Source organism: Tupaia chinensis, unplaced genomic scaffold (genome assembly GCF_000334495.1).
Source record: "Tupaia chinensis unplaced genomic scaffold, TupChi_1.0 Scaffold000070_1, whole genome shotgun sequence".
In the NCBI taxonomy this organism is placed as follows: domain Eukaryota; kingdom Metazoa; phylum Chordata; class Mammalia; order Scandentia; family Tupaiidae; genus Tupaia; species Tupaia belangeri.
The window spans coordinates 5,174,141-5,198,260 of NW_006159530.1; the positions used below are offsets into that span (position 1 = coordinate 5,174,141).

At 47.3% G+C, this 24,120-nt stretch overlaps 1 protein-coding gene and 1 pseudogene across 1 annotated transcript in view; one reads left to right on the top strand and one right to left on the bottom strand.

The window, feature by feature from the left end:
• Positions 1-706: 706 nt before the first annotated feature.
• Positions 707-24,120, bottom strand: part of TMCO1 (transmembrane and coiled-coil domains 1) — a gene marked incomplete at its 5' end in the record, with an annotated part of 55,288 nt that continues 31,874 nt past the window's right edge. Inside the window, 2 exon segments of the mRNA XM_006142258.2 lie at positions 707-1,296; positions 23,069-23,213. Coding sequence (XP_006142320.2) covers positions 1,198-1,296; positions 23,069-23,213 — 244 coding nt within the window.
• Positions 12,357-13,583, top strand: LOC106733696 (NADH dehydrogenase [ubiquinone] 1 alpha subcomplex subunit 1-like; annotated as a pseudogene).

Sequence of the window (24,120 nt, forward strand, 5' to 3'; positions counted from 1 at the left end):
GGACACCTGTGCTTGCCAGAGAGGGAAAATGAGAAGCCATCCCCACCCCCAGGGGGCACGGCCACGCCGTAATCCCTACTCTTTCCTTCTCCTCCATTCTTACCTTGGGATTTGGAGCACTCAAACACAAGCCTGGTGTGATTTTCAAACCTCCAGGTCTAGGACTTGAACTGTGGTTGGCCATGTGGGAATCTAGCACCTTAAGCACCATGCTACCTGCTGGCCCCAAGAGCCTAAAAAAGAGGTTTTTGTCTTAGGGCATGTACGTTCACCAGAGACAGAGACAGGAAAAGGGAAAATGGGAAACTGCCCTCCAGAGGGGATAGCCACACCACAATCCCTTCTCATTCATTCTCCTCTGGGATCCTGGGCAAGTATGCACACGTGCCCAGCATGAGTTTCAAGCCACTGGGTCCAGGACTTGAACTGCAGCTGGCCGAGTGGAGTCCAGCAACATAACTGCTATGCCATCTGCTGGCCCACGGACTCTCATCTTTAAACTGCCACCAGTCATTCCTTTCCTCTCCATTCTTGCTTTCCAACTCCTGCACTAGGACAACCTGATATTTTGAGCATAAGGCAAATATGGTAAAACATACACGAAAACCTTTTATTTTAGCTCTTCCTGGCCAGTGCTTACCTTGATGTTCAGATTACCAAAAATGTATCTAGAAACACACACACAAAAGACACAGATCTCTCCTTGTTGTTGAAATAGCTAAAAATTTGGCATCTTTATTGATCTTAAGTCATATACTTAGCTTAAAAAAAAAAAAAAACATAAATAGTTGCAATTAAGAGTTAGACAAATGAAATGGTTCTTCTAGGTCTCTACCTGCTCACGGGGGGCCACCTTGCAAGGTCACCTGGCATACACGCAGCCCCAGGAGTCAGCCCCATGGAAATAATTTGTGAAAGCAAAACCAGAGAGATGCCATTCGTTTCTCATCACATAAACATCACCTGACCTTAATTAATCAAGCTACTTATTTAAAAAAATCAACTGTGACTGGAAATACTCATAGTGCTCAGGTGTTACTGTCATTCTGCTCTGTCTGAGAAGCCGAGAAAACTCTGAATCTCAGAATTAGAAGCAGCCTAAGTGCTAAGGCTGCCTAGGCCTCCTGCTACAAAATGGTGCCAATCTAACGTGCAGGTCTCGAAAGCATGGCAGGAATGAAAGGGTCTTGCTTGAGTTCAGGAGAACTTCCCAGAAGGAGGTGGCGGGCCAAGAAATCCACCTGCCTGCTTGGTGGCAGCGCGTGAAGGGGCGAGGCCGAGAATCTTCTGGATATTCTGTGAAGAGGACATGAGAATCAGGTTTAATATGAGACATGCTGGAGTGTGTGAACCACCACCACGACCTTCAGCGGGACGTTGTTACTGTTGCTATTTCACTATCATTTTTAGTTTGTGCTACAAGGTCAGTAAGAGAAGAGAGACCGAAAAAGTGAGAGATCACTCCCCAGGGGGATGGCCCTTCTTCACTCTCCTCTTGGGATTTTGGGCATGCACGCACTACCCAGTGTGTTTCTCAGTACACAAGGTCCAGGGCTCAACCATGAAGCTGGCCATGTGGGACCAATGCCTTAACCTAACCTCCCCGTCACCTACTGGCCATTTCTACTTTTTAAAAAAAATTTATTTGGGGACCAGCAGTTGGCGTAATGGCTATGTCGCTGGACTCCCACATAGTCGACCGTGGTTCGAGTCTCGGACCCGGTGGCTTAAACTCACGCCGGGCGCGTGTGCGTGCACGCCCAAGATCCCGAGAGGAGAATGGAGGAGAAGGGATTGCAGCATGGCCTCCCCCCCTAGGGAGTGATTTCTCGCTTTCTGTCTCTTTGTCTCTCTCTGTCTGTCTGGCGAGCGCACGTGCCCTATAGCAAAAAAAAACCTCTCCAAAAAAAGGAAAAAAAAATTATTTGTTTTATTTATTTATTTTAATTTGACCAGAGAGGGTCAGAGTGAGAGAGAAAGAGAGAGAGAGGGAAAGTAAGAAAGCAAGCCCCCAAGTCCAGGACTCGAACCGTGCTCGGCCATGTGGGAGTCCAGCAGCCTTAACCACCTTGCCACTTGCTGGCCCCAGCCATTTCTATTTTTAAAAGTAATTGCAATGGGGGACCAGCAGTTAGCATAATGGCTATGTTGCTGAACTCCCATGTAGTCGACCACAGTTCGAGTCCCAGACCCGGTGGCTTGAACTCACGCTGGGCACGTGTGTGTGCATGCCCAAGATCCTGAGAGGAGAGTGGAGGAGAAGGGATTGCAGCGTGGCCACCCTCCTGGGGGATGATTTCTCGCTTTCTATCTCTCTGTCTCTCTGGCGAGCACACACACCCTATAGCAAAAACCTCTCAAAAAAAAAAAAAAGTAATTGCAATGGAGTGGAGACCACAGAACAAAGACCTCTTCATGTAATGGGACCTTGATCTACTAATCAAAGATGCTGAGTGTTTCCAGTGGAGAATCATAAAATGAGAGAACCTCTGACCACGAAGCATCTGCTGTGTAAGCTATTTCTTGAAGCAGGGCCTTTTCTCTGAGTATGGGTCTCCTGGCTGGATTTAGTCATTATCATACTGTCTACAACTGTCGGTGACAATTTCTTGAAAGCAGTGAAATAACTTAGAAGATCTGCAAAACAATCTGCGTTCAGAATTTCCCTAGATTTTTAGCGTCCCCCAACTTTTTCAGTTACCTCACTAATGCAACAATATTATTTTTAGAAACTGACCTTTATTCAGTTTTTCCAAACTTACTAGTTCTCACAATAACAGCTTCTTAAGTGTTTACAGGGCCAGCTGGTGGCATAGTGGCCAAGGTGCTCGACTCCCACATGGCTAGCTCTGGGTTGAGTCCCTGACCTGGCGGCTTGCTTTCTCACTTTCTCCCTCTCTGTCACTCTCTAGTGAGCACACGTGCCCTAGAACACATTTAAAAAACAACAATGTTAATAATACCTCCTTCTCTCTTTTATGAGAGAGAGGGCGCAGCAGGGTCCCCTACGCTGTGCTCTTCCCGCCACGCCCTCTTGCCAGACAAGCTCGCAGCATGCCTGCTGTGTTCAGGCCAACCTGGATCCGAACCCCAGGCCTTCCCAACCCCGTGGCTCCAATACTGTACAGTGCCCTCCTGGCATTTCAGAAGAGGGGAGAACCTTAGAAAATTCATTATTCTTGTTTAATTCCTTCATTTCGTATTTGAGGAATATAAACTTGGAAAGATGGCTCGCCTGAAACGACTCAGGCAAACGGAGAGCAGAGCTGGACAGGGAACCACGGGCTGTGACTCAGCCTGGCGGCTCTCGCCCTGTACTTTCTGTGACGTTCGGGTCTCCAGAACGAGCCCCACCCCGGGGCGGGCAGACCTGCCATATCGGGCTGCTCCTACCACAGTAACCGAGGACCCACTGGATGCGAGGGAGGCGCCACAGGAACACCTCCCGGTGGTGGAGTAGCTGCTCTGAGCGTGTGTTCCCGCAGCCTTCCACGTAAAGACTGACGACTGCTAGATACGAGTGTGGGGATTTCTGAGCTAACACTCCGTCAGAACGCAGTGGAATGTTCAAATACGCACAACCCAATTTTAAGAGCTCAGTTAAACGCCACGAATATTGTAATACATATTATTTCTCAATGCCACAGCTCATGCTTTAAGAAGAAATCTGAAAACAGGTTAAAAAGAGAAATCAATCACTGGGACCAGCAGAGCGCAATGGTTAAGTCTCTGGACTCCTACAGATGACGGCAGCTGGGTGGGCCGGGACTTAAACCTTATGCCGCGTGTGTACATGCACACCCAAGGTCCCGAGAGGAGAATGGAAGGGAAGGGAGTGCTGTGTGGCCATCCCCCAGGGGTGAGTTCTCACCTTCTGTCTCTCCAGCGAGCACAAGCGCCCAATAGCAAAAATCTCTCTTTAAAAAAAAAAAAAAAATCATTGGGACCAGCAGTTAGCGTAATGGCTATGTCGCTGGACTCCCACGTAGTCGACTGCTGCTCAAGTTCTGGACCTGGTGGCTTAAACCTTATGCCGCGTGTGTACATGCACACCCAAGGTCCCGAGAGGAGAATGGAGGAGAAGGGATTGCGGCATGGCCATCCCCCCTGGGGGGTGATTTCTCGCTTTCTGTCTCTCTGTCTCTCTCTGTCTTTCTGGTGAGCGCACATGCCCTATAGCAAAAACCTCTCCAAAGAATAAAAAATCATTAATAGAGGATTTTTCTTTAGTAAAGGTGGAGAATGATCTGAGTTCATATCACTTTTAAAATAAAAACAGTTCCTGGCCAGCCTGTGGGATAATGGTTAAGGTGGCTGGATCCCACGTGGCCAAATGCACAGTTCTCGCCCTGGACCGGACACCTTGAAACATGCTGGCCATGCGTGCATGTGTGCCCCAAATCCCAAAGGGCGGCAGAAATGGCAGGAAAGAGACTGTGGTGGGACCGTTCCCTGTGGAGGGTGCCTTCTTATTCTCTCTCTGTCCTCTCTGCCTCTCTCTCATGACTGCACATTATCTCTGGCAAAACAACAAAAAGAAAAAACACTCCATCATGCTCACCTCTAAAAACCCACTGCAGAAAACAGTAAGACCGAGTGATGATGTCACCAATTCTAAGTCCTTCTACTTAACCAGTATTTGCTGACACCGATTTAGCACTACACTAAGCGTTATGAAAAGCAATTCTAAAGATAGATTTGAGGGAACCAGCAGTTAGCGTAATGGCTATGTCGCTGGACTCCCACGTAGTCGACCGCGGTTCGCGTCCCGGACCCGGTGGCTTAAAACTCACGCCGGGCGCGTGTGCGTGCGTGCCCAAGATCCCGGGAGGAGAATGGAGGAGAAGGGATTGCGGCGTGACCATCCTCCCTGGGGGGTGATTTCTCGCTTTCTGTCTCTATGTTTCTCTCTGTCTGTCTGGCGAGCGCACGCGCCCTATAATGAAAAAAAAAAAAAAAGATAGATTTGAAATAAAGCATTACAGATATCGCTATGATAAACACATTTGCCCAGTGCATTAATACAGCAGTACACCCTAGACCAAAAATACAGGGGTCCTTATCATTTTAGAAAAGGTCGAAAGACAATGCAAAACTCTCTGAAGCCCTTTAAATGACAGGTTTACTGTGATTTAAAGAACATAACTGGAAGACAAATAAAAATATTTTGAAGAATAAGACGCTAATGGGCAGAGTGTCAACAGTTTGAGTCACTAACTCAAAACACAGAGGGGTGTGCGGTGTTCTAGATGGAGTCAGCCTGGTCAAGGCCCAGACGCCGCAGCAGCCAAGGCTCAGGGAAACCCAGGCAGCTCTGTGCTCCCTTCCGCCTTTGGGAACCCTAAGCTGAATGTGTCAATGTTGCATTACTCAGCTATTCGTATGTTAATACGAGTGCTCTGCAATTAGGTCTGTGATCTGATCCTTCAGTGAAAGTCTAGTCTGTTTCATTCCTGCAGTGTCTGCATCCTATACCACCCTACACTTCTAGGTACCTTCGAGTTTGCAGACTCCAAGTATCGGGCACTACGACTGCCCTTGTGTGCAGGCACGGGGAAGAGGGCACCCTGTCAGGACGGAACGCAACACTCCGAGCCTCACTGCGGGGCAGAAACGGAGCATGGGTTGTCGCCTTTGCAGCTTTCAGTCGCCTTGTCCACACTCGACAGACTGCTCTCAGTTCTCCTCCTTAGGGTCACTTTTTTGAGCCTTTTATAATTAGGAAAACTTAATGTAGACATAATGAATTTTGCTAAAACACGGGTGTTTTGGGGAGCTAGCAGGTGGCGTGGTGGTTAAGGAGCTGGACTCCCCAAATGGGCAACTGTGGTTCAAGCCCTGGACCTGGCAGTCTCCTTTTTTCTCTCTGTCTCTCTCTGGTGAGCACACGTGACCCATAGCAAAATTATCAAAAAAAAATAATAATAATTTTTAAAATAGCATTTTTTACATACAATAAAGATAGATGGTGAGCACACGTGACCCATAGCAAAATTATTAAAAAAAAAATTAAAATAATTTTTAAAATAGCATTTTTTATATACAATAAAGATAGTATGGGGAAAAAACACAAATGCAAAATATACAAAGATACAATAGGCTTTTGGAAAAATATAAAAGAGCTATTTTGATTCTCCGTCCAATCCTGAGTAAGAAGGTAACAACTCAGGGCTGTATGTCAGAAGGGAGCAAAGGACAGACGCTTTCCCGTAATCGCGCCTTCTCTTGGCAGGAAACCCAAAGAAACACCCCCACAGGATCTACGTCCCTTCCTCTCAGTGAAGGGTAAGAGCCTGTGATCAAGAAGAGGAAGCTGGTGATTGCTAACTGGGTATTTTGGGAAGCCCTCGGTCACTGGAAATAAATTTTATTGAGTTGTTGAAAACCTGTAAAGTATTTTTCTGTTTTTCTATGCAAAAATGCATCATTTTCCAAGGGCCCGATATTGCTTAGTCATTTACTAAAATAACCCAGCCATGTAAATCTTCAATTCGCTGTCAGCTTCTCCAGCATCTGGGAAGCAGCTTTTGCTAATTCTCATCAGCTCCCATAACATAATCTTCACTATGGCAACAAAGCTGTGTATCAAACCCAGTCTCTTAGAATGGCCCTCTCAACATGTTCGGGGCTCGTGGGTAATACCTGCATGAACTACGCATGGTAATGACAGACCGATGAAATACCCACTGGGGAAAATGACAGCGCAGTCTTGGTATAACTGAAATATTATTGGCTTAGGTCAGAAAAGTTAGAATCCAGTTAACAAAAACCAGGCAAAGAAATAACAATCTTTCTAGTTTACCAAATTAACAATATCTTTACTTTAAAAAAAGAAAAAAAAGAAGCTGATTAATGGTTTTCAAATCCTTTGAGCTACAGAGTAAGTTATTTAAACAAAATCTCAGGAGACTATCCAATATGGGAAACAAAAAAACAGAGTTGGAAACCTGAAGTCTTCTGCTGGATCCTTCTTTTTTTTCTTTTTCTTTTTACAGAGATTTTTGCTATCGCCCACCAGAGAGACAGAGACAGAATGTGAGAAATCATGCCCAGGGGAGATGGCCACACTGCAATCCCTTCTCCTCCAGTCTCCTCTTGGGATTTTGGGCACATGCACACGTGCCCACATTGAGTTTGGAGCCACCAGGTCGGGGACTCAAACTGTGGTCGACCATGTGGGAGTCCAGGGACATAACTATTGCACCATCTGATGTCCCATGGGTCCTTCTTTTTTGATCCCTCTTTTCTCACCAACGGCCTTCAAGGAGTCACCATCCTGTCCTCTGTGGTTTCAATGTTCTTCAGTAGAGTATGTCTGTTGCTATAAATGACACCACAAACCTCTATGAAACATCCCTTGCAAAGATATGCAAATAGCTTAATTTGCACTAGAGTAATGCCACTTCATTTGTAATGCCTAAGGAGTATTTTCTGTCTCAGAGTGACCAAAGGCCTCCTTTGTAATGAAGGCCTTATCTGCTGGGGGGAAGGGTGGGATCAAGCAACAATCTCTTTCTTCTTTTTTTTTTTTTTAAATAATTACTTATTTTGGGGGACCAGCAGTTAGCGTAATGGCTATATCGCTGGACTCCCATGTAGTCGACTGCGGTTCTCGTCCTGGACCCGGTGGCTTAAAACTCATGCCGGGCGAGTGTGCGTGCGTGCCCAAGATCCAGAGAGGAGAATGGAGAAGGGATTGCAGCGTGGCCATCCCCCCTGGGGGATGATTTCTTGCTTTCTGTCTCTCTGTCTCTTGTCTATCTGTCTGGCGAGCCCATGGGCCCTATAGCAAAAACAAACAAACAAACAAACAAACAAACAAAAAACCTCTCTCCAAAAAAATTACTTATTTATTCATTCTTTTTTTTTTTTTTTTTTAAATTTGACCAGAGAGACAGAGGGTGAGAGTGAGAGAGAGAAGAAATGAGAAAGCAAGTCACTAGATTTAGGACTTGAACCCTGGTCGGCCATGTGGGAGTGTCCAGCGCCTTAACCACCACGCACCTGCGGGTCCCAACTATCTCTTTCTCTTCCCACTCCTACCTGCCCTCTCCCATTCCTCCAATGAAAATGTCCCTTGACCGCCTGTTTAGCCCCTTCTTTGACAATCTGTACGGGTAATGTTGATTTTAATTTAGTACAGAAACAAGATGTTTTTATATTTTTAAAGATGTGTTTATTTAATTTTATATTTATTATTATTTTTAATTTGACCAGAGAGAGAGAAAGGGAAAGTTAAAAAGCAAGCTGCCAGCTCCGGAACTTGAACCGCAGCTCAGCCATGTGGGAGTCCAGCGCCTTAACCACCACACCACCTGCTGGTCCCAAGGTGCTTTACTTGTTAAATTCTGTAATGAGGGCAGGGCCCAGTTGATACTGTGTGGGGTGTCTACAACTCACAAGAAACTGCAGTCATAGTGGTCTGAAGAATCAGCTGGCCGGGTTCAGGCAACCAAAGCGGCTGAAGATGGAGGGAATGAAGCCTGGAAAACAGACCCAGCAGAAGGGACGTCCCATCCTGCACACACTCTGTCCCAAATCGGCTTGACTCTTAGACTGTGAGTGTGTGAGGCAGCCGCTTCCAGCTGAGGCCAAAATAACTGAACTGACTGGCCAGCTGCTGTTCCCACAAGGGAAACAAGCTCCGTGCTGCTAGGGTCTGAACGCTTGTGTCCCCTAAATCCATTGTTGAATGCTAATTACCAAGATGGTGGTATCAGAAGGTGGGGCCTTTGGGGGCTGGCAGGTGACGTGGTGGTTAAAGGCACGGGACTCCCACATGTCTGAGTGTGGTTCAAGTCCTGGACCTGGTGGCTTGCTTTCTCACTTTCATGCTCTCTCTCTCGCTCTCTTTGTGTCTGATCAAACTGGAAAGTAATAGTAATAATAATAAAGTTAAATAAAATAGTTCCTTAAACAAAAATTGTAGCAAGAAGAAGATGGGGCCTTTGAGAAGCATCTAGGTCACGCGGTTACTGTCCTCACGAATAGGACTAGTACCCGGATAAAAGAGGTCCCAGAGGATTGCCTTGTGCCTCCCGCCACGTGAGGACCAGTGAGAAGGCGCTGTGGGCCAAGTGGGGAACAGGCCTGCACCAGACACGGATTCTGCTGGCACTTCGGTCATGGACTTCCCAACATCTAGAACCGTGACCAACAAATTCAGCTGCTTACATGCTACCCAGTTTATGTTACTTTGGTACAGCAGTCTAAGTAGACTAAGAGCCAAGTTAGTGGCCTGCTTAAACAAACAACATCAACACTCTTGCAAAGAGCCAACGCACCCAGAACCTCTACAGTCTACACCCACACTTTGGTACAGATACGGGATTACTAGCACGTGGGAGGAAATGGAAAAACATGACCCAGGGAACCAGCAGTTAGCGTAATGGCTATGTCGCTGGACTCCCATGTAGTCCACTGCGGTTCAAGTCCTGGACCCAGTGGCTTAAAACTCAACGCCGGGCGCGTGTGCGTGTGTGCCCAAGATCCCGAGAGGAGAATGGAAGAGAAGGGATTGCGGCATGGCCATCCCCCCTGGGGGGTGATTTCTCGCTTTCTGTCTGTCTCTCTCTGTCTGTCTGGCGAGCACACGTGCCCTATAGCTAAAACCTCTCCAAAAAAAAAATTAAAAACATGACCCAAACATAAAGGCAACCCATGGGGTCCAAATGTGGAATGTGGAAATCACCAGGCAAGGTCTTGTTTTGTTTTAATGCCAGAGGGCATTTAAACACACCAGAGAGAGAGAGAGAGAAAAGCACCCCACGTAGGGCCTGGTCGGGCCTCAATCTTCTTTGCTCCATTTCCCCTTCCTATCAGGATCCTGGGCACAGAAACACATGTAATGGGCTTGTTTTTCAAGTTACCAGGGATGGGATTCAAACTGCATTCAGGCATGTAGGATCCAGTTCCCTCCACATAGCGCTTAACCACTACAGGATGAGGGCCAGCCCGAGGGGAGTTTTCTTTAAATTTGTTTACCGCATTCACTAGAAAGAGACAGAGAGAGAGGGAGAATGAGAAATCACCTTCCTGGGCTGACAGCCGTGCCACAATCCCTTCTCTATTCTCCCCTGACGGTCTGGGGCATGTATGTACATACACCCAGTGTGTTTTTCAAGCCCGGGGGTCTGGGACAGGAACTGCAAAGTTGGCCAGGCTGGATCCAATGCCCTAACCACCACCCTACCTGCTGGCTTCAGACAAGGATTTAAAAAAAAAAAAAGAAAAGAAAAGAAAAAGCAAAAGAATTCTTTATTTATTTAACAAAGTTGGCCAGGTTGGATCCAATGTCTTTTTCCTTAAAGGTGCTTGTGCTCACTTCAGAGACAGAGAGAGACAGAGACAGAGAGACAGAGGGACAGAAAGCAAGAAATCGTCCCCTAAGAGGGATGGCACACCCCAGTCCTTTGTCCTCCATTCTGCTGTAGGGACTTTGGGCATGTATGCACACACACACACCCGGCATGAGAGTTAAGCCGCCAGGTCCAGGACTCGGTTCGTACCATAGCTGACTACAGGGAGTCCAGCGATGTAAGAATTACACCATTTGCTAGGCCAGATCCAATGTCTTACCCACCATTCCACCTGCTGGCCTCGGACAAGGTTTTTGTTTTGTTTTTAAAGAATTATTGAACTAACTTCCTTCTTTCCATTTTAAATTTGACCAGAGAGAGACAGAGAGAGAGAAAGAGAGAAAGAGAAAGCAAGCCACTAGGACTGGGACTCAAACCACAGTCAGCCATGTGGGAGTCCAGCGCCCTTAACCACCATGCCACCTGCTGGCCCTGTTTAGTTTTGTTTTCTCTTTGAGGCTTTTTTGTTTGTTTATCATAGGGCACGTGTGCTCACCAGGGAGAGAGAGAGACAGAGACAGTGAGAGGGAAAGTGAGAAATCACCCCCAGGAAGGATGGCAATGCTGCAGTCCCTTCTCCACTCTCCTCCTCAGACTGTGGGCATGCACGCACACATGTCTGGTGTGCCCCCGGTCCCAGACTCAAACCACAGTTGGCCATGTGGGAGTCAGGTGACATAACCACCACGCCACCTGCTGGCCCCAGACAAGGTTTTTAAATTAGCTAAATTACTATGCCTGAGAACACAAAAGAAAATATGCAAATAAATGAACACAGAGGGAAGCTAATTGGGGAAAATGGGCACAAAAAGGGGAAAAATTCTGGAACTAAAAAATACAATACTAGAGAGAGCAGGATATCTAGCTCCTGAGCAGGAAACTGCAATATGAGTGAAAAGAGAATTTAAAATGGGTGATGATGGAGCTAGCAGGTGGTGTGGTGGTTAAGGCACTGGACTTCCACAAGGTCGACCACAGGTTGAGTCCTGGATCTGGAGGCCTGGAGCTCAGGCCAGTCATGTGTGCATGAGTGCCCAAAATCCCAAGGAGAAAATGGAGAAGCTGCGATGTGGCCATCCCCCTTGGGAGTGGCTTCTCACTTTCCCTCTCTCTGTGCCTCTGGTGAGTGCACATGTCCCATAGCAAAAACAAAAACAAAAGCAAAACAAAAAAAAAAAAAAAAAAAAAAAAAACCAGCTGACTTTGAGAAAGGCAGGATTTCCGTTCAGAACCGTGCCGGTGCCACTGCTGAAAAGGGAGACAAGCACAGACTGTGTGGAACCTCCGTGGTCTGTTTGGATGGAGGGCAGGTGAGTCCCTGGATTCCCTTCCGCAGATGCCACAGGAGAAGGCGTCACCTGGGGACAGGATCTACTGTTGTCCTGTTTGGAAAACCCCAGAAGCACGTCCCTGGAATAACATGACCTTCTCTGCCATTAAGAGGTCATGAAGAGCTGTGCCCATAGTTTATCTCAAAAAAGGGCCACTGGTGAGCAACGCCTGGCCACCGCCTTGTTTATGACGACAGAAATGCCTCGTGACTTTGCACACGCGCCACAAGTACCAGATCGCGTCCGCCTGGACTCAGGTCGCAAATGGCTGACGGGGTATTTTCTGTTGGACAGTCCTGACTGAAGTAAGGCTGGCTTGGGGTTAGATGAATATCGCCAGTGTTTTAAATTTCAATAGTAACTCTGGTTCAAAAATGCTCCGTTTGCTCCTTACAAAGAAATGGTTAGTGACTGATTAGTAATGCTTGACTTGGAGCAAAGGTGATGAATGCCATCTCAAAAACATCTAGGGGGAACCAGCAGTTAGCGTAATGGCTATGTCGCTGGACTCCCACGTAGTCGACCGCGGTTCAAGTAGGGATTGCGGCGTGACCATCCCCCCTGGGGGGTGATTTCTCGCTTTCTGTCTCTAATGTCTCTGTCTGTCTGGCGAGCGCATGCGCCCTATAGTGAAAATCTCTCCCAAAAAAAAAAAAAAAATCTAGGCAAAACAGTCCGATTTGAGAGCCAAACCTGATGATGAAAGCTGAAAGCTGCCCGAGAAAGGTGACCTGCAGGGATACCAAGAACTTGGCCGAAGCCCAGTCAGTCACCTTGCAGGGGCTTGGAGGCCGGGTTAGGGTGCCGAGATGTGGTTTGAGACTCTCCCTGGAGTTGCCACCAAGGGCGTGTGCTTGGTCATTCCTGGACTGGCCACCGCGTACATGCGCAAGTTCACGAACGGGGGCAAGGAAAAGAGGGCTGTCCATTTCACCCGTCAGTGGGTTAGATGGAAAGAGGTCGGCGCATCTCCGGAGTTAACTGTCACTGCGTGTCAAAGGGGTTGGAGAACATTGATTAAGGAAGCAGTCTCCTGGCTGATGAAAAATAACTCCGTCATGGTCGTCTACCCCGTGCTAGAAGGTTTATGCAGCGTGTTCTGTAATAGTACCGAATAAAACTAAAATGAAAAAGGAAAAAAAGATATCAAGAACTTATCACGAACTACGGTGGCCAGAATACAGTGAGAAGCCATTTGAAACAGCAAAAAGATCCAAAGAGCCCACACAGAAGTTTATGTCCAGTGAGCCTACCCTTCGGGACTGAGGGTGAGAGAAAGGAATTCCAGATGAATGAAGACTGGCGGGCTCCTCACCACGGACGCGGACGCGCTAGGAGACATGCGGACGGGGGGCCTGGGCCCACCACACTTCCCACGTCTGCATGCTCCCACTCGCCCAGCGTCCTACGCCAAGAGCACTGAGACAACCAGCAAGCCTACCGTCCTTCTGCCTCGGCGCAGCGGGCCTGTCACGTGACAGCTTAATCTCATGGGACTAACGGCCCAGGCTGATGTTTCCAGTGTCTCTCCTCACAGCATTCGGGCATGCGCACACGCACACGTACACGCACACCAAGGGGCCACCGGGCCACGACTGCTCATGGTCCATCCTCCCCCTCGAATGGGAATCCCGCAGGCTGCAGACCTTCGCTTTTCCTCCGTGTGATTTCAGCATCAGGAATTTTGGACTGAAATCAATCTTCAGCAATAGCAGGGAATTAGCCTTCAGTGCCTGGACCCCAGGCACCGAAACAGTGCCAATGCGACTGGACCCACACGGGAAAGGGCCCAGGATTGCACTCGACTTCCCTGAGCACAGCGGGGACACATGCGTGCCCGTGATCCACACAGGCTGAGACCAGGGGCGGATGGCAGCATGGAGACCCTGCTGCGGTGTCTGTCCCTCTCACAGAAGAAATAAATGAATTAAGTTTTTAAAAATGGATCAGCGGAGTCAGCAGGTGGCGTGGTAGTTAAGGTGCTGGACACTCCCACATGGCCAACCACAGTTCAAGTCTTGGACCTGGTGGCTTGCTTTCTCACTTCCCCTGTCTCTCTCTGGTCAAATTAAAATAAATGAATGAATAAAATTAAATAAATATTTCTGTGAGAGAGAAAGAAAAAGGGACCAGCGGATGGAGTAATGGTTAAGTTGCTGAACTCAGACCAGCAGATGGAGTAATGGTTAAGTTGCTGAACTCTTACGTAGTTGACCACAGTTTGAGTCCTGGACCCAGCAGCTTAAAACTCATGACACGTATATGTGCATGCGTGCCCAAAATTCCAAGAGGAGAATAAAGGAGAAGGGATTATGCCATGGCCATCCCTCCAGGGGGTGATCTCTCCCATTCTGTCTCTCCGTCTCTCTGACAAGTGCACACGCCCTACAGCAAAATCTCTCTCTCAATTAAAAGAAAGGAGGATGCCTGAATAATCTGTTCACCTCAATTAATAAAGTTATCTTTCCGAATCACATCCATTCTCTACCTGTTTCAAGTCAAATACTATAAATAAAAACACTCACCTCAGGAGCTGTCCTGGTACTAACAAATGAAGCCCTATGCCTAAATGCCGTGATGTAAATTAACTACAGGTACAGAAGATAACAGGCCTCTGGGCTTTATTTTTTTCAGTTTCGCTATAGGGCACATGCACGTGCTGAAGAGAGACAGTGAGAGAGAAGAAAGGTGTGAGAAGTCACCCCAGCAAGATGCCCACACTGCAATCCCCACTCTCACCCTCCTCTCGGGATTTGGGGCAAGCACACACGTGCCCAGTGTGCTTTTTCCCAAGGTGCCAGATCCAGGACTCAAACTGCACCATTGACCATGCGGGATCCAGCTGCCTTAACCTCCATGCCACCTGCTAGCCCAGGCCTCTGGTCTTTTTTTTTTTTTTCAAAGAAGTTTTTGCTATAGGGCATATGCACTCGCCAGACAGACAGACAGAGAGACAGAAAGCGAGAAATCACCCCCCATGGGAAATGGCCACGCCGCAATCCCTTCTCTTCCATTGCCCTCTCAAGATCATGGGCACGCACGCACACGCGCCTGGCGTGAGTTTTAAGCCACCGGGTCCAAGATGCGAACCGCGGTCAACTACGTGGGAGTCGAGCGACACAGCCATGACGCTAACTGCTGGTCCTGGTCTCTGGTCTTTCTACTGCTGTGATTACTTTAAGATATGCTGACACTGACATAATTAAAACCAGTTTTTACATACAAATGGCATATCAAAATTCCTTTTTCTTTTTTTTGCTAGAGGGTGCATGCGCCAGAGGTTGGCGACTTGAAATCGCATATATTTAAGATACACAACGTGATGTCTGATACACGTACTTGTAAAACGATCACCACAATCAAGCTACTCACCATTTCCATCACCTCACTTTCCATCTGTTTTGTAGTGGAGACATTTAAGGTCCACTCTCTTAGCAAACACCAAGGTCTACAAGATGAGCCATCGCTGGGCTGCACGTGGCATTGCCAGGACGGACCATCCTGCAGAGCTGGGGCCTCGTGCCCTTGGACAACAGCCCCCTGCTTCCTTAGCCCCTGGCAACCACCATTCTACTCTGCTTCTGTAAGTGTTTTGTTTTTACCTGAGGGTACATGTACTCACAGAAAGGTGAGAGAGAAAGCACCCCTGGGGGTGTGGTCACTTCACAATCCCTCCTCCACTTCTCTACCCTGTCGGAGCTTGGGGCACGTGTGCACATGTGCCTGGCATATTGTCCAAGCTGTGGGGGCCAAAATCCAAACCAAGTGATCGGCAAGATCTTCAAAAAAGCTCGTGGAAAATACACATTCTACATGGATTTCAAAAATTTTTCCAACAAAATGAACTCATATTTAATTCTATTTTTCCACAAGCTTTTAGAAGTTCCCTCATCTATTTGTAGAAGCAGACATGACAAAACCCTCACTGATACTTTTTAATATTATAATCACACATACACGGTTATGCATTACAATGTGGGTGACAAGAGAACAAAAGATAAACTCTTTCCTCTACTTTTCCTCAGAACCAATAATCCTTTTTAGTTTCAAAGAAAAGAGAATTCTGTTTATAGCTTCTATAGTCACATAAATCTATTAAACCCATTTTCCCTTAACCGCTTACCAGGGAACTCTGCTTGGTTTTTGCTGAGGTTGAGAGCGTTTTATGTAGAGGAGGTCGTCATTTATGTGGCCCACCACTGGCTCATAGTAACAATAACAATAATAGGGGCCGACAGGTAGTGTGGACATCAGGGCAGCTGGATCCCATACGGCTGACTCCGCAGTTTCAGTCCTGGACCCAGTGGCTTGAAAATCACACCAGGTACCTGTACATAAGTGCCCCAAATCCTGAACGAGGAATGAAAGAGAAGGAACTGCGGAGTAGTGATGCTCCCTGAGGGGGTGCGTCCTCATCACCCTCCCTCCTACCCTCCATAAGCGTATGCACCCTATGGCAAAACTAAATCAGTAAAATAAAATAATAATAGCAATAATAAAAGAAACCAAGTCCCTTTGTTTATTTATTATTTTTTGAGAGGTTTTTCCTATAGGGCACATGCATGCACTTGCCAGAAAGCCACAGAGAACAAGAGAGAGAGAGAGAGAAATCACCCCCAGGGGGGATGGCCACGCCGCAATCCCTTCTCCTCCATTCTCCTCTCGGGATCTTGGGCATGTATGCACACGCGCCCGGCATGAGTTTAAACCACCAGGTCTGGGACTCGAACCGCGGTCAACTACATGGGAGTCTAGCAACATAGTCATTACGCCAACTGCTGGTCCCCAAGTCCCTTAGTTTTAGGTGTTAAAGAAATTCCTTTTTTCCCTTGAGTTCCATTACTGCCTCGGACTAAGCTGACAGCTCGGGTGGAAGCTGGCCAGCCTACCATTTCCGCTGGCACAAATTCGCCCAGAGGAAATGGGTGCAATGCAAAGGTCAAGGCAGCTAATTACTAAATGTTAAGGAAGTAAACAAAGTCAAGGGGAAAATAAGACTAAAAGGGATGATCAGATTTATTTTTGGTTGATATGGGATATGTTTTAATCTGTGAAGAAAAAAAAAAAACCTGATCCTATCTTGGGCTAGAAAACAAATCTAATTAAAAAAATATCCCCAGCTTTTGGCCAGAACCGCTGTCTTACAGTGATTAAGCAAAATGACGATCACGAAAGAGGAGAGGCCCCCCATGTGTTCTCTAGGCCTTGTAGAACCCAGCGGGTCCTGTGGCAACATACAAGGGTGAATCTACCGGAGAGGTGACAGTGTAGACACTGAAGGAAAATCTTTCTATTTGTTTATATGGTTGCCTCATACTTACCCAAGGAGTTCCTGTTTCCAGAGCTGTTTCTATGTGAACATCTTGTGTTTGACCCATCAAATTGCTTTTCCAGCAGTTCTCAGTGGTTTTATTTCAGAGACATCTCCACAGATTTTAGGTTATCTGGCCAAGGAAGTAAAGTACATAGTTTACAAAATAATCAATTTTATCCTCTTGGCCCTATTAAAAACTACTTTAACCACTTTTGCTAATGTTCTGAAAAAAGGTAAGACACTTATGGAGTGTTGAAAAATGTGTTTTTTTTACTGATTTTAAATACAATGTACTTATTGTAGGATAGTTGTAATGGAAAAACATTCTAAATTTTTAAACCACACATAATCTTAAAATTCACAGACGATACGGTTAATATTTTAGTACATTTCTTTTCACTCTTTTTTGCAGGTATATGTACATATATGTTACATGCACACATACATTACAAAATAGAACATTGTTTTATATATACAATATGCAGCTTTTAAAAATAGCATTATAGCATCAGCATTTTCATAATCACTGGGTTATATATATATATATTTTTTTTGGAAAGGTTTTTGCTATAGGGAGTGTGCGCTCGCCAGACAGACAGAGACATAGAGACAGAAAGCGAGAAATCACCCCCCAGAGGGGTTGGCCACGCCACAATCCCTTCTCCTCTCGGGATCTTGGCCCTGCATGCACACGCGCCCCGGTGTGAGGTTTAAGCCACCGGGTCCAGGACGTGAACCGCAGTTGACTACATAGGAGTCCAGCGACATAGCCATTGCGCTAACTGCTGGTCCCAAGACTAAAATAATATTCAAAAACAGGGAGATGCTATTCCAAATGCAAATTAAAATAATGAGATAAGAATTCTGACTTATCAAATTGGCAATTCGGCAAATCTCATACACTGCTCTTGGGAATACAAAAATGGTATATTTGCCAAGTTAGTAAGTCCGTACTTCATTCTTTGTCCCCCCGCCCCCATAGGGTGCATGTACTGGCTGGAGAGAAAAGAGACAGACAGAAGGAAATCACCACTCCCCAGAGGGGACGGCTATGCAGCATCCTCCTTCCTCCCTCACAAGCTTGGACACGCACCCACGTGTACCCAGTGTGATTTTCAGGCCGCCAGTTCTGGGACTCCAACTGCGGCTGACCATATGGGAGTCCCGCGCCTTAGCTGCTGCGCCACCTGCTGGCCCCCATGAGTCCACCTCCTGTAAGACACCTACGTGTGTTCAGCATATGCTTTTCAGGTGTGTACTACACACTGCAGAAAGACAAATTATTACTGCAACAGAGAAGGGGGGAAGAGTATATAGGACATAATAAGTAGAGAAAAATAACTGAAACTGCTGTAATATGAGGTAGAATATCACCAATCATGATGCAAGTTTAAATTTTGCCATTTTAGTCTCCCCATTGGTCATTTAGCTTTACAATCCAGAGCTTTCTCTTTTTTAAAAGAATTATTTTATTTGACTTTACTTACTTACTTACTTCCATTTGACCAGAGAGGGACAGAGTGAGAGAGAGAGAGAGAGAGAGAGAGAGAGTGAGGGAGAGTGAGAAAGCAAGCTGTCAGGTCCAGGACTCGAACTGCGGTTGGTCATGTGTGAGTCCAGCGCCCTTAACCAACACCGCACCTGCCTTCCCCACATCACACTTTTTTGTTGTTGTTGTTGGAGAGATTTTCACTGTAGGGCGCGTGCGCTCGCCAGACAGAGAGAGACAGAAAGCGAGAAATCACCCCCCAGGGGGGATGGTCACGCCGCAATCCCTTCTCCTCCATTCTCCTCTCGGGATCTTGGGCACGCACGCACACGCGCCTGGCGTGAGTTTTAAGCCACTGGGTCCGGGATACGAACCGCGGTCGACTACGTGGGAGTCCAGTGACATAGCCATTACACTAACTGCTGGTTCCCCTCTCTTAAAGTTACTTTACACAGGCCAGCTGGTGGGGTGGTGGTCAAGGCAGCTGCATCACACATGGCTGACTGTGTGATCTGTGTCCCAGGCCCAGCTGCTTGGAAAGTGTGCTGGGAGGGGCCAGCAGGTGGCGTAGTGGTTAAGGTGCTGGATTCCCATGTGGCTGACTGTGGTTTGAATCCTGGGTCCAGAGGTTTGAAACTGACACGGGGGTACGTGCACGCATGCCCCAAATTCCAGGAGAATGGCCAAGGGGTTGCAGTGTGGCCATACCCTTGAGGGGTGATTTCTTGCTTTTTGTTTCTCTTTGTCTCTGGAGAGCACACACACCCTATAGCAAAAATCTCTAAAAACAAAAGAAAAGAAAAGCATGCTGGACACTTGTGTGTGCTTAAAATCTCCACAGGAGAATGGAGAAGGGATTAACTGCACTGTGGCCATCCCCTCTGGGGGATGGCAGCTGGGGGTCGGAGCTCTCTCAACCCTGCCTAGTCTCTCTCTGGTGAGTGCAGGCACCCACGGTAAATTTTTAAAATTACTTTACGCTGCAATATGTATCTGAAACCAACTGGCCTCTTTGCCTGTTACTTTGCTCAATGGAGAATCACTGTATAGTTTGTCATTTGAGTTCCAAAAAGTCTCATATTCTGACAACTCATTTTGCACACATCCACATGAATTCTCATATAACCGAAGATCTTAAAAAGCAAATAAAACCAACAAAAAACCTATAGAAACGGCAGGCTATTTGCATTTTAGTGCAAAACAAGAAACATATACTTCACAGTGACACTTCAAATACTAAGACATTTCACACTGGATGATCCTTGAATTCATAAATGCAGTGAATTAACAGAGACAGAAAACAATTTGCAATTAGCAAAGCACAAGGTATAAAGACAAGTCATTTCAGGGCCCAACAGGTGGCATGGTGGTTAAAGGCACTGGACTCCCAATGGCCAACCACAGTTCGAGTCCCAGACCTGACAGCCAGCTTTCTTACTTTCCCTCTCTCCGTTTCTCTCTGTAGAGATTAGGTGCCCTATAGCAAATTTTAAAAAATAAAGAAGAATAAATAAATAAAAACTTTAATAAAGGTCATATCAGTGATTTTTCCCCTAAGATTTGGGTAGATAAAATATCTTGTTTTAGAGAGTAGGTAATGAAATCACCCGTCCAATATGACCACCACTCAGAACGCTGCATTGAGTCGTCAGAACTGAGCCTTGATCTTGGGGACAAGTGTGTACCAAAGAAGAAATCCTTCAAGCAGAAGTTGTCTGCTAGCTGTGCAGTGCTGCAGCCCTCGTGTACTTTCCCTTATTGACAACAGTGCACAGGACTAGACAAGCAGAGGTAAAGAGGAGGGTGCCTCCTTGGCTGGAAACGCACTCCTTTCCTTTTGCTACCTTTCCACTTGTCGGCTCTGTACCCAATAGGCACGCATTTCATGAGGCAGTACCAGCGTGGAATCCACACATGTTCTCACTCTAACTTATTAGCATGTACAGCACACTGGTTCTCAAGCGTTAGTGAACCACAGCTAGCCCACTGCCTGTTCTTGTAAATAAAGTTTTATTGGAACGCAGCCATGTTCTTTCATTTCTATATCGTCTACGGCTGCTTTCATGTTACTACTTTGGGCCTAATATTTACTAGCTAGACGTTTACAAAAAAATGTCTGCCCATCTCCACTGGAAACGAACATTGCATTCCTGGTAAAACCAACTGCTGGGCATGTTTACCGCAGTCTGGGAAGTAACTGAGCTGAGCTTCCTCAGGGAGAGTTCCCAGCACATGTAGACGACTCCAGCTCAGATGCTGGCCTCGCAGCAGCAATGGGGACAGTGCAGCAGCACCGCCTGTGAGCATCATGGGCAGCACACTCTGCAGGGACCCACGGGAGGACTGCTCCTGGCCAGCCTCGCAGCACAGCGGGCGGAGGGCGCCAGATCCCACACGCGACGTTGTTCAGATCCTGGCCCTGGCAGCTTGAGAAACGGGCTGGGCGCTCCTGTGTGTGTGCCCTAAACCCTGACGGGATGGAGTAGAGGGCCTGACAGGCTGTGGTATAAACACAACGCATGGCTTTCCCTCTCTCACTTTCTCTATTTCCTTCTCTCTCTAGAGAGCACGTGCACCCCCTAGCAATAGAAGGGAAAAATATATATATACACATAGAGAATTAATTTTTGTTGCATAAAGTAAAATGTATGCATTGTTCTGTTTCATTAGGTGTCAAGGGTGGCCCATGGCCTCGTGGTTAAAGATCCTAGATGGCTGGCCACATGGTTTGAATCCTGGCCCCAGAGACTTGACAAACATCAGGTCCGCGAGCACGCATGCCCAAAATCTGATGGGACAGAGAAAGAGAGAAGGGAGTGTGGTGTGGCCATGCCCCACGGGAAGTGCTTTCTACCCCTCTCTTACTCTGTCTCTCTCTGGGGCGCTCATGTACCTTATGGCAAATTAACAACAACAACAACAAAAATGTCAGCCAAGCTACAGTTTTAAAATTCCAGAGCTGATCAAATTAAAGAGCGCTATCGCTGGCTCATACTTGCGGATTAGCTCCACCACAGAGACACTTCCAAAGGTTTAGTAAACACCTCGGCTGTGCAGGGGCCCCATTCTTGTGGACAGCCTCACTCAGGGCTCCACACACACCTCAAAGCCAGCACGTCTTCTAGCACAGGGTCTATTCCCAACTTTGTAGCGAAGCTCCCGGCCATCCATCAGGAACCTCCGAGTCGTTTTAGTCTCACCTTCGCATTAAATCAGCCACTAAGCTCTGCGGGCTTCTCCTTCCATCTATTTCTCAATCTCGTCCCCTCCTTTTCATCCCTCTCATTCCCGTGACAGTTTGTAACACAAGGGTTTTTTGCTAGACTACTCTTAATAGTCTTCTGGTATTTCTGCCATTAGACATGTTCCTATTTTATCTATCCTTCAAAATGCAGGGCCCAGCAGGTGGTGTGGTGGTTAAGGCGCTGGATACTCCCACATGGCTGACCATGGTTCAAGTCCTGGACCTGGTGGCTTGCTTTCTCTCTCTTTCTCTTTCTCTGAGTCTCTCTCTCTCTGGTCAAATTAAAATAAACAAATGAATAAATAATTCTTTTTAAAAAAATGCAATAATGCCAGAAAATGATCTGAGGAAGCCTTGAAATCTGATTTCATCTCATAGGATAAAAGGGAGGCACTCGGAGAGAAGGGAAACGTAAGCAACAAGTGCACCTGGGCGAGCACGATCCGGAAAGTGCTCGGCACGTCCGAAGGGCCAAATGCTGTGTTTGCAGGGAAGTGATGACAGATAGGCTGGGAAAACTAGTCAGCAAGTGGCCATGAAGCCCTCTGTGAGCCGAAAACTCTAATTCCACTTCATTCCGTTTCCTAGGCCCACCAAAAATCCCTGCTGCAGACAATGTGCAAGAGGAAGAGAAGACAGCTCTGCAGAATCACGTAGGGAACGACGCTGCAAGAATTACGTTCCTATTTACTGCACGTGCCGACCGCCCCCCGCGAGGCTGCTGAAGGCGGGCTGTTCAGAAACGTAGAGAGTTCCCGAGCCACAGGAGCTCCCATGCCCCCTTCCCTTTCCGAGCCCCACATCAAGTCACCGCATCCTCTAACTAAACGCTGTATCTCTTTCCTGGTCCCACGTGACCTCCACCCCTCCCTCTGAGCCGTCACTCGTTTCGCTCTGAGTGCAGGGAGTGATCGAGCTGGCTATGGGGAACCTGAGAACCCAGCCCTGACCCCAACGTGGACGACCTGAACTCAATGATCACACTCCTTGGGCTCTGGAACTGCCAAGGATGCCAGTGCGCATGGAGGAGGTGAATGGGGAGACCACACCCATCTGCCTTGGTAGCTGAGGTCTGCAATGAAGGAGCCTGAGCGCTCCGAGAGGGCGATGCACAAACCAGGCTGGTTTTATCACTGCTTCTCGTCCCTGGTACCAGCTAGACCCGTGTGCACTTAAAATAGCTTTAGGATTCTACGCCAGAGTTCCAAAAGGAGCACCTGAAAAGCTCTGAGCAGCAAAAGGCAAATCTCGCCAGTACTGCAGAAGCAGACCTAGTGTGAGGTCCGGAAGCAAGGAGGGACGCACACGGCCCGTGGCGGGCGGAGCGCTCACCTGCCGGATCGACATGGTACAGAGGATGTACAGGAAGATGAAGGAGCAGTCTGTTGTGTCATCCCCCAGCAGGTTTCGGTGAGACAGCCCTTGGATGTAGGAAAGGGGTGTGAAAGGGAGCTTGGCCACCACTCTACCATCAAATCTAGAAAGGAAAAAACAAAGAATTGTTATTTTTGGAAGACTAACAAGTTTTTTATTTCCAGAGAAGGACCTGGGACAGGAACAGATTGTTAAGTCCCTTGATCTGTGAAAAACAAAGAAAGGTGCCACGCTAGTAAGAGACCCGAACGAAATACAGGGGTGTGAGGGAGGTCCCGGATTCCACCCCCCGCATGTTCCCAAACTAGTGCTGCTCAGCTTTTTTTTTTTTTTTTGAGAGATTATTTTGCTATAGGGCGTGTGCACTGCCAGAAAGACAGGGAGAGACAGAAAGACAGAAAGTGAGAAATCACCCCCCGGGGGGATGGCCACACCGCAATCCCTCCTCCTCCATTCTCCTCTCGGGATCTCAGGCACGCACGCACATGCACCCGGTGTGAGTTTAAGTCACACTGTCCAGGACTCGAACTGCGGTCAACTATATGGGAGTCCAGCAGCATAACCATTACACCAACTCCTGGTCCTGCTTCTCAGTTCTTTTTTTCAGTTTTTGCTATATGGATGCATACTCACCAGAGAGAGAGAGAGAGAGAGAAAGAGAGAGAGAGAGAGAGAAAATGAAAAATCACCCCCCAGGGGAATGACCACGTCACAATCCTCTCTTCCCCATTTTCTTCTCGGGATCCTGGGCATGCACGCACACATGTCTGGTATGTTTTACAAGCCACCGGGTCCGAGACTTGAACTGTGCAGAAAGTCATGTAGATGTAATCACTACGACATCTGCAAGCCCAAGACTCCATTTTAAGAGTAAAAACATTTTTGGGGAATCAGCAGATGGTGGAGTGGTTATGTCACTGGACTCCCACATAGTCAACCATGGTTTGAGTTCCAGACCCAGTGGCTTAAACTCACGCTGGGCACGTGTACATTCATGCTTAAAATCTCAA